This window comes from Ornithodoros turicata, chromosome 3, assembly GCF_037126465.1.
Source record: "Ornithodoros turicata isolate Travis chromosome 3, ASM3712646v1, whole genome shotgun sequence".
In the NCBI taxonomy this organism is placed as follows: domain Eukaryota; kingdom Metazoa; phylum Arthropoda; class Arachnida; order Ixodida; family Argasidae; genus Ornithodoros; species Ornithodoros turicata.
Window position 1 is genome coordinate 26,225,816 of NC_088203.1, and position 11,386 is coordinate 26,237,201.

At 46.1% G+C, this 11,386-nt stretch overlaps 1 protein-coding gene across 2 annotated transcripts in view; it reads right to left on the reverse strand.

Annotated features, from left to right (window-relative positions):
- The window catches only part of LOC135390091 (juvenile hormone acid O-methyltransferase-like), a 20,199-nt gene extending 9,582 nt beyond the window's left edge, over positions 1-10,617 (reverse strand). For both annotated transcript variants that reach the window (XR_010421702.1, XM_064620099.1), the window contains exons 1-3: positions 10,405-10,617; positions 1,699-2,265; positions 1,019-1,166 (exon numbers count right to left, since the gene is read on the reverse strand). Coding sequence is in view for 1 of the 2 variants with exons in the window: in XM_064620099.1 (XP_064476169.1) it covers positions 1,019-1,166; positions 1,699-2,265; positions 10,405-10,491 (802 nt within the window). In the remaining variant the exon portion in view is untranslated. The remainder of the gene's footprint in view (positions 1-1,018; positions 1,167-1,698; positions 2,266-10,404) is intronic.
- Between the last annotated feature and the right edge of the window lie 769 nt (positions 10,618-11,386).

Here is an 11,386-nt window from a genome sequence, read left to right on the forward strand (position 1 = left end):
CATCACACGCAGCGGTGTGTGACCAAAGCAGTTTTGACTTTCTTGAGCGATTCAGGTCTTATGAACAGCCTGTGAACTCCAGTCGCGCAATCTCATTCTTGAGTGCCCCACTCTCACCCTCAACGCATTAACCTCATCCTTTTCTTTTAAAGTCATCTTAATCCATCTCATCATTCTTTGACCGTTTGTTAGTCATCTGTTTTTTTTTTCGTCGTCTTTTGTCTTTAATTTATCTCATCCTTCCTTCACCGTTTGTTAGTTTATCCTTTATTTTATTTTATTTTAATTTATTTTTTATTGTTTCATTTATTTATTTATTTTTTGCGGAACAGCAAGCCGATGTCTTGTTTGGCTGACTTTTACCCCGTTTTCTTTTCCTTTGCTCTAATAAATATACCCCCCCCCCCCCCCCGTCACCCGTTTCTTATTCGACATCTTCCTAATATCTCGCGGGGTGCCTCTCGGATGAAGAAGTACGCCAGTACCGTGTTCCGTAGACTTTTGTCCGCAGCTGATACTGTCTAGAGCACGTGGATACTTATAGTCTGAGTATAGCCTCCTATATACTTCAATGCCTGCCCAGTTGAGGCGGAACGCAGTGCACTCTGCGTCGGCGGCGCCACATACCCGCATACCGGGGTTGTGATGATCATATCGCTGCGCTTGCTGGCGCGTGATGCATATGCAAACATTACGAAAACCTATTATTTGTCGCCCACAGAAATGCACTTGATACCTCAAAATAAACGAAGAGCATACAAATTTCCCAATTAATATATATAGTGACAGGCCTGCAAGCAGATGAGGTACAGGTTGACACCAGACAAACAGAACAAGCACGCAGGCAGACGACGCTGCACGCGAAACGGAAACATCACGCGCCAGAAAACGGAGCGATATGATAATCATACCCCGTGTATGTGGCGCCACTAAAGTGGACGGCCGGTTCGCATGGGTTTCACTTCGACTGGGCAGGCATTGAAGTATATAGGAGGCTATGGTCTGAGCATATACGTACCCCTAAGTGCTTGTTCCGAATGGACAGGCCACTTCTTTCCAATGACCTCACAAGTGTGCGCATTAAGACCTGCTGCTCGAAGAAGTGGTTCGATGTAGGCACGCTGGTCTTCTGCGTAATGACTGTGTGGTACTCTTTTCAGAAGAACCTGCGTTTTCAACGCCAAACTGTTTTCACTCACACTAGAAACAATGAGTACCTGGTATCTTCGGAAGAACCTGTACATATCAACAGAAACGTGGAACATATAATCCAGAGCTTTCACGATGTTGCTGCTGCTGTTGATGGTGAATTGCTATCACCACGTTTTGTCATATGTGTGCTTGCATGCTGGAGCTGGGTGCTCCTAATTGTTGCAGATACATATATGTTGTTATTTATTTATTTATTCAGGAAACCCCACTATTCCACTTATGTTGCAGTTTGTAGGAGAGAGGGAGAGTACGTGGTTATCGACAGTCTATCGGAGGGGTACAGAGAGGGGGGAAAGATAAATCAGTCACTCACAAAGAAATGTACATAACTTGTTTGAAAAGATAACACAGGAAGAAAAGAGGACAAAGTATCGAGGAATGTGATTCCATTACGTTATTGATTGGACAAAGAAATAAGTTTTGTACGAAAGCGATAAGATTCAATTTTGCACCTGGGGGCGATTCGTTCAGAAATCTTCAGCTCACCTCTGAGTACGGCTTCCAGCGCTCCATTTTTGCAAGCTCAATCCAGGCATCGAAAACGTTGGACTGGCCGCAGAAGAACAAGAGACACTCCCCATCTGGGGTCAGGAGATCGGCAATGTTCTTGAAGCACGTCAACTGATCTTGCAACCAATGAAGCGCATAAAACGAATAAACACGCCTAAATGTGCCGTACTTTCGAATGAACCAGGACACTTCCCCGCCAATGTCCAGCACTTCGTGTAGAATCTGCGGATGCTGAAAGTGTTCTCTTGCGTACCTTATCATATCTTCAGAGACGTCGGTGCCGATCAACCGGCCGCACGGTTGGCACTGGTCAAGCAAGGCATTACGCGTGAAGTCACCGTCTCCGCAGCCAATGTCCAGGTATTGCTGATTTCCGTCGTCCCCCTTGAAGGCTGCGTTGAATAACTCGAGGCTTAGCATGCTGTGATGTGCTTGAAAGCGATGCCGTCTATTGTACACTTCAGGATTTAGATAGAGTTGCTGGGACGACATAGGCGATGTAGATATCTTTCTCTTGAGAGGAACGGCAGCCCTCTGCGGTACCTGGTTGGGGAAAAATACTATTACGCGGACTGACGGAACTGTCATTCATCGTCCTAGGCGACAGTGCTTATATCTACAGGGTTTTCCCAAGGCAAACAACATCTCTTCCGCTCCGCGAAAAAGAAAAAGATGCCTGGTACGGCGGATGTCGGAAGGGCTACTCCACCATGTACGGAGTGCTCGAAATCATGTAAAAATATTATGTTCCAGAAACGTTGCATACGCTAAAGGAAATTGAAACCTGTACATCATATTTAATATAGTGATATGCAACATATGCATCGATCACCAAGATGGCTGAAGCCAGGAGCACGATTCCTCTACCGCTCAAGCATATACTTAAATGAACTGTAAAGTAAATTGCAACCCAGTGTAACCTTATTATCCTTTGAAAGCTTAGGAACAGTACATCTCAGTTCCGAAACATTTCTTTTGAAATGCCTTTTTTTTTTTTTAGTAATTGAATTTCAAAGATTGCATTCGAACGCAAGTCTGAGTACACGATAACCAAAAACACTGGGTCGGCCCGTGTCGGCGAGACTATTGCCAGTCTCGCCTTCCTCATCCCCGTCCCGGACTGCGGTGAAATCGAAAACTTTTGGGGTACGCGCTGCGCGATGTCGAATTTACAAAACCTGAATGCCCTCGAGGTTCGGATAGTCGAGCAGTCACGCCGGAAAACCTTTTGTTCTTACGAGGGCACGCCGGAGAGGCAGCACGACACGATGTCATCCGCAGAATCGCCGATGGAGGACGAATTGTCGTCATCGCCGCCACCTGGCCGCGTGGGAAACCGTCTTTGGTTAGTGACATGTGTAATGAAACATTTGAGAGCCTTACAGCGGAAACGTTGTATTGCTGCTTAACGTTCAGGTGCATACTTGCAACTAATGTGTGCCGATGCCGGCGGCAGCGGAATCCCTTTGTTGCCGCGAAGTGAACTAGGCACAGAAGCAGCGCAGCGGCTGCATAACAAGAAATCAGTACTTTCAGATACTGTGCCTGGACACCGAGGTACTCCAGGTGCCCTACTGCTGCGTCAGAGCAAGCGACGGCTAGGTTCCCATGAGGAACAGCGAAGTGAACAAGTGAGTTCATTCACGTGCACCTTTGGTTTCTGCTATGAGGAAAGTTACGTATCATAGTAATTTATACTCAGCCCATGGTACGTGCAGGAGGTTTCGGTACGTCACCTGCAAACACTTTACCAGGTGGCTCTAGAGATTATTAGGAAAGCACTACAGAAAAGTCCACCCAGCATCTGCTGTACCTGCCATAAGGGAAACCTTTCCTTCTGAAGCATACATATGCTTTCGTCTTCCTGGTATGTGATGCAGTAGGTGCTGCGTGACAATATTTATGTTTCTTCCCTTTCGCTGAGGTGAAGCCTTCACTTTTCTTTGAGGTGCCTATAGGCAACATTGAATGCCTGCCATCTTCATAGAGGTACACTGGATGGTTTGGTCGTGAACACTGCAAGGACACAACAATGCCCCTTTGATGCGCAATACGGGTCTACAAGATACCCTTCTGGAGTAACCCGACAGCTACTACACAGTAAAATACACTCTACAGATATCAAAGCTTGTAAATATTGCTTTATTGATCACTGACTACATTTATGAAAGAACATATGAACGATAGGAGTAAACAAACAAGAAGGAGAACATCTCCATAAGTGTGTACATATCAATTTGCAAGTGCACTCTTAAAAATGAACTTGACCACCTAGCACGCTCCTAGCCAACCATCATCTCGAATGATATCGTTATCTGCCCTGATTTGTTGAGAACGGGAGGCGTACGCCTTTTTTGTGACACTTATGCTGCTTATAATTGTCACAAAAAAGGCGTACGCCTCCCGTTTTCAGCAAATCGGGGCAGATAACGATATCATTCGAGAGTATGGTTGGCTAGGAGCGTGCTATGCGGTGAAGTTCATTTCTAAGAGTGTGCTTCACCTCCCACCACTCAATAACGAGATGTCTGCATGCTTTTTTCTTTTTTTTTCTTTTTTCAGTGCACAGATGTTTGCTACAAACACGTTCCAGTCCATGAGGTCTAAGCGAGCATAGGCTATCATCTTGCCTATCAGGCGTCACATGAGTCCATGACTTCTTCATCAGTATAAGAAGAGTCACAGGCGGGGACATGCAAATATCTTCAACAGAGGCTGCTCTTCAACAAATTACAAAACTCTATTACAAAGATCCTGTCGTGGGCTACACGGCCATAAGCATTTCAAAGCATTGCCACAACAACGACAATAGATGATGACGATCAGAGAAAGCATGCGAAAGCATGGCAATTGCATATTGCAGTTGGTTATTAGAAGTAACTACAAGCTGGTTCTTGTTACCGTTTACGACATGCCTTGTACTTCACTTCGTGCCGGGCGCTTTATGAACCTAGCCTTTTTCATGTGGCTACTTGATCTAATATCTTATGACTGGTGCAGATGAGATATCTTCAGGAATATTGCAATAAAGTAACATTTAACGCCGTGCCGAGAGCACTCACGTCCCCGACCTGAATTTGCACAGAGTTGATTATTTGTTTTGATGCTGCATCCATTCAGATGTATGGTTTGTGAAGTACCTAGCAGAGTGCCCGGGGGAGTCGCACCTGCCATCCCCCAAGATGTCCACGCTCCTGTCTTGAAGTGAGGACAGCAGGCGTTCTGCTTCTATAGTCGACACCTGCCATAACGTATAAAAAAAGCCATAACAATAAAATGTCATGGAATAAACCACTGTGTGTGCTACCCTGTTGTCACTGTTGCATATTGAATTATTGTAATTGAACTACGCAAAGCTTGTGTGGTTTCCCATACCACTCTATGTTCTGCAACTCGGCCGTTCTGAAAGTCCAACCTCTGTTACGACAGGGAGTCTGCAACCTCTCTGGAGGCGTCGTATGCTACCTTCAAGATCACTTGAACATTAATTGACTCGAGTAACTGGAGGACCTTCTTCAACAGCAAATACAACGTGCCATTTGAATCTGTGCGAACATAACAGGCTATGAATACACACCTTAATTAATTGGCTACACTGGCCCCATTGAAAAGGATTGCGCCAGACAGCAAGATGTTCCTTGCAGCCAGGGAAGTATCTAAAGAGAGGGTCAGGATGTGCTGACCCCCACCTCAATTTCTGTCTACACATAGTGTTTAATTGACCTAGATCGTGCATCTACTATGCTGGTCAAGGCTTGACCCCCCTCTCAGAAAAATTCTGGGTCTGCCTCTGCCTGCAGCCAATATGTAAGCAAGACGTTCCCTGCAGCCATCTTGTTCACCTCTGACTGGCTTTTCCAAGACAAAGTGTGTTCACTTGGGCACTGAGCTTTCAGGGTGAGGAGTTTGCATTGAACATCTGTGTCCACTTTCGCACGATGGACCGCAGGTCCTGCATTTCTCCAATAGGGGAGCTTTGAATACGATGCTTCCTTTGGTCTGGTGAAGCGGAGGGCACAGCACTACACGCTTGAAGAGTATTTAGTATTTGCGAACTTGTATCAGCGGGCTATGCACCATTCAAAACTGTCGTCTTCGGATGCCCGGAATGACTCACCTGCTGGTTCCACCACTGGTGAAGACATCGTCATATCATGCACCTGCGAGGAATGCGGATCTTCAAAATTTAAAGGAAACAAGCGCTTGTTCGACTTGAGAGCATGAGGGTGTGTGGACCATAGGTGTTACATTATCACTGGAGACAGGCTGAAAGGTGTTGTCGGTAAATCATCCGTTCGTGTGTTTTTACTTCCGACTTCCACTTTCTTGTTGGTCATGATGCAAACCTATGTCGATGGTATAAATGAAGAACGCGCTCAGTATATAGCACACAATTTATCTCATACTTACATTTTGACAACACTGTAGACCTGCAGTAAGTGTGGGTAGACCTACAGTAAGTGTAGATATACCGTACGTTTCCATTTGGTCTTCAATTAGCACGGTTCTCTGCTTATGGACACGTCGCCAGAATCGCTACCAGCCGATGTAGTAGCGAATGTGCAATCACCAGCGGTGGGTAATGTTACAATCATGCACAGATAGCTAAACTCGCTGTTATCAGCCCGCAATCATTGAAACACAGCAACGTTAAATTTCACTGGACAGTCAACAAATAATCTTTAGACCTTTAGAGAGCCTCTTCAGCTCGACAGAAAAACCTACCAGAAACCATTCCTGCGACAGGTCAAGGTCACTGCTCCCCTGTTCAATAAGAAGAAGAAAGTAAACCATTCTGTTTGATATATTACGTAGCGTAGGCATCACAAAAATAAATTCTAATTTGAAATTAACTACATCTATATGTATTATTCCTGGGTATTGGTAAATACTTACCCAGTGCGCACTGGTGTTCGCGTCGTCACGTTTCACAAGGGGAAACCGGTGTCGGGACTAGGGGACGTTTTCGACCGTCCGCTGCTACCGCTTCGTACGACTCCTCAGAGAAATGGGTCGAGCAGGTACGGCCTGAATCACAAATGTCTTGACCATACGCTTGGAACCACTTTCGTTTCCACCAGCGGCATGGCCGAGCGGGCCGAGCATGGCCGAGGCGTCGCGCTCCGTAGGTCATGCTTAAAACTGGGAGGTGGTGAGTTCGAGTCCTGCCATCGGCTGTGCTGTCTGAGGTTTCCTTGGCTTTTCCGAAGACTTTCCAGACGAATGCCGGCACAGTTCCCCCTGAAGTCGGCCCAGGACGCATACTAACCCCGCAGTCCCCTAATCGTTCCTGTTGTCCTTTCTCCATCTGTGCACATCTGTACGCCGCTGATAGCCACAGTTGCGGAATTAAAACATATAAGAAACTAGGGGGTATGTTAAGAGAATAATGGGACCGATTCACATGCCCGGTTAATGAGGCCGTTTTCTAGCTGGATGATTCCAAGCAGGTTCAGGCAGGGTGGTGTCAGAGCCCTAGCGACGGGGGTGGGAGAGCGGCAGCCGCGGGCGCCCTCGCCAGAGGCAGCCCAGGCAGCACTTAGCCCAGGTTAGTTGGACAGTACAAAGCGGGAATGAGGAGAATTTGAATTTATGGTCTCGGCAGTGCAAATGAGCGCTTTCTTTTCTTTGTTTACAGAGCTTCTGGCGGCAACGGGAAAGGGGGGGCGGCGCTTCAGATTTGCCCTGCCCCGGGCGCAAACTCGCCTCGCGACGGCTCTGGTTCCAATATACAGGGTGTTTCCTCTAACATGTCCAGAAATTATATTTAAAGCGAGCGAGAAAAGAAAAGCAAGTGATTCCTTTTTTGCTACTTGAGTAAGAAATAGGGTACTGCTTCACTAGTAGCACCTGTTTCTTAGTCAAGTAGCTGAAAAGTAGAGCTCGTTTCTCTCTATCGCTCACTTTAAATAAAATTTCTGGATACGTTAGAGCAAACACCCTGTATATTGAAACCTAGTGCTAAGGAAGTATATTGGCTGAGGAAATAGCTGAAAATATCTTAAAGTTGTTTTTGTAAAAAATAATATTCAAGACCTGCTATTTCCAGCAGTGCGCTTCCTCGCAATTTTCAGGCCTTGTATCTTCGTAATCATTAACGTCATGCAATTATTTTTTCAGCAATTATTGCCCATGTGCTGCAGTATAGTTTGTTCTTTGAGGTTCTAGGTTCTGCAGGTATCCGGATAAAAAATCACATAGTCGACTCATTTGCAAAAAATCGCACTTTTTCGGTGCGCAATTAACTGCTTTTCTACAGATACCAGAAGGCTGTTCGTAATTTATATATGTTGCCTTGCTCTGTAGGTTCGCTTTCACCCGAGAAAATGTCGCTTCAGAAATGTGTGAAGTCTATTTTCGGGCTTTCCACGCACCTGCCGTGGCTGGTTCGTGACCAGTTATCGTCGTTGTTGTTGTTGTTGATTCGTGACTCGCGCAGCCAGGCCGGACGGCAGTGTTTCGTCCGTTGGTGGCTTTATATCACATTTGAGGTAGTCAAGTTCTTGTTTATGAGGTTCATTACGAAACAAAGTTCAAATATCAATCTACAAAGACAGGAGTTACGCTCCGTAGGTCAGCATGAACGTTGGCCATACCCATACGTGCAAAACACAAATTGAAAGCACGTACGGTGCAAATGATGACTCAGACAAAATGGGACAAAACCTAGCAGTGGAAGGCTGCTTTCCTCCAGGCAGAAGAAGCCTTCGAAGTTCCTTCGAAGCTTTCGCCGTGAACACTTCACGAACGCCATCACCTGTTTATACTGCTTCCCCACACATGTGAGGACTCTGTTCTAGGAATGCGTTGGAAGTGTTCCCATTGTCGTTATGTGGTTGTACGAAAGTTTTCAATTCCTAGCACCAGCAGGTGAAGCATCTGTATATCGGGCAGCTTCCCATTTCTACATATTTTATTTGCCGTACATCTCAGGTTACACAGCGCGGCATTGTGCTTGAGTATGCCACGGACACAATCGCATACACTCTTCCCGTATCCCGTTGCAGTAAACACCCATTTTAAACACCCACTATAGGTACCAGTACCACTAGGTACCTAGGTAGGGTTTAAACCACTGGGTAGCTTTTGCTTCGCAATTCTTACCACTGCAGTGCTTACCACCGTAGTCTGCACGAAACACACCACGGTGATCTGCGTTATGAGCTATGTTCATTGTACGCCCTCATAAAGGAGCACTGATGTTTTTGTATTCTCACTCACAGGAGGAATAGAATGTGTTCCGCCTAGACAAAGTGGCGTAGACAACAGGGGTGATGGAAAGGGGCGCTTTCTCTACTTCTATTGATCGCCTCCCCCGTAACTACTCGGACAGCGGATTATAATTCACTGCTTTATAACACGCAATCTCAGCCGCTCTGCAGGAAACGAACAGCTTCTTCGCGCCTTGTGTGTGACCTTCGACAAATTATGGTGCCATAAAACTTGCCGCGGCTTCGACACATGTTGCTCTTATGGGGTTACTTTTGAATGTCAGCAACAGAGCATCGACCATTTCTGAAGCTTTCTTTCTTTCTTTCTTTTTTTTTTTTTTTCACTACGCTATGCGAGCTTGTGATGAACAACACGTGTGAGGGATATGAACCACGTCACAAGTTGGCGAATATGTAGAATACGCAACCGAAGTTTTGCATAACAACCCCTCACAAAACGCGCGTCAGGGAGTACGTCCGGGATTTTCCAAAAATCTATTTTATATGAGTGGAAAGAGCGCTTGAACACGAACAGAACGATGTCACACACGTCAACCTTCTGGTATTTGTAGAAAAGCAGTTACGCACCGAAAACGTGCGATTTTTTGCAAATGAGGCGAATTTGCGATTTTTTATCTGGACACCTGCGAAACCGATAACCTCGAAGATAGAGCGAACAGTACAGAAGCACGTAGGCAATGAGCGTGGAAAGAAATAACTGCGTGGCCTTAATTGTTACGAAGCTACGAGACCTGAAAATTGCGAGGAAGCGCAGTGCTCGAAATGGTCAGTCTTGAAGAATGTTTTTTTTTTCTTTTAAACAACTATAAGATATTTTCAGCCATTTCCTCCGCCAATGTGCTACCTAAGCACTAGGTTTCAATATGTATTGGAATGAAAAATATCTGAGTGGTCGACTGGACCACCATGCATGAACGTGCTCGAAATCACCCAGCTTTCCATTCAAGAAGAAACGACAATAAATTGCACCGCGGGCCCTAACCTTACAGCAGCTGTACAGTTTTATCAAAGGTTACTGACCTCTTAGTCGAGTGAAATGCGCTTGCAGGGCGGCAACACACGGGGTGCGTTAAGTAGCTGCTCTGCAGCGCATGTATCGCGCTCCTTTTGACGAAATGAGACATCTCCTTTTGCGAAGTATGGCGTTCCCGCGCTCCTATACCCACAAGTCTGAGTGCTACTAGCGTTCTCCACCATCCTCTCTGGCTGGACCCACCTAGACCTTAATTAATCTTTCTAAGGCTGCAAACAGACGAATTGTAAGACGGCTCTACCGGAAAAGAACATTCAGTGACACCGAGAGGCCGCTTTGCTACACGCAACCCCGTTTAGCAGAGGCTCCGAAGCAAGAGGCACAGAGTACACGGAGCGCGCTAGTAAACGCGGCCACTTTCTCCACACACGCTCCGAATGAACCCAGTACAGACGGACCAATCCAGTACAGGCTTACCGTTTGCTTCACCTGCGACAGTACTATGCTTGAGACCCATTGACGAATGGAAGGTCCACCCGGACTTCGCCGAAGAAAGGGCATCATCGTCGCCTCTACAACCGTCGCCTCTACTCAACAGTCAACACCTAACTTATGCGCTTTGCCCTACGTTTATTTGTTCACTCGTTCATAGGAAACACCCTCCTGCTGACCTCCTAACAGTCTCCTGGACGTTAGCCAATCGACCCTGAAAGTACGGAGGACTTTCCCGTACTTTATCTCGGAAAAGCTGAGCTCTGCAACAAAGTATCTGCATGGTAGCGATATCGCGGCCGTGAAAAATATGCCCACTGGCAAACTTCCGCAAACATGCTATTCGTGTTATCTTCCTGCGCGCACTCATCGAGAAGAGCATTAGGTTTGCGCCAGACTACTTATGACTTCTATGGTTTGCGTTGAGAACGATGGTTCTCTGAGGAACGGTCGCGTGGTCGTGCATGTGTAGGTTTATCCGACGGTGTGTGTCTTAATGTAGTTATGTCTACCTTGTAGTATCTACGTGAGTAATAAACAACATCCTGATAAGAACGATGGCTAAAATGAAATTTCTTGCTTAATTGCAGTTCCGTGAGGTATTCATGCGGTTCAACTTCGCCCCCGTCTGAAGTGCTGATTTGAATTCATCATGCACAAGCTTGTGAGCAAATTCGCGGTGATCCCTCCCGCCGGCGCGGTCTGTTGCTATGCGGGAAGGCGGTTTTTTGGTGAGAAGTTGCGTTTATGCCAATTAACAGCGAAACAGAATACAATTTTCAAAATGTCATCACCTAACACGGAAGAGCACCATGTAAAGAACCCGTGGAAACAGGAAAGGAGCTAACAGTATCTAAATCTAGTTCGCAGCTTGGGCAATTGAATTTCGCCACCGGATTTCGTCAATTTTTGCACGGGGCCCATGTTCAGACTATAATGGTTGGACAAAGAAAATTAAAATTTTGAA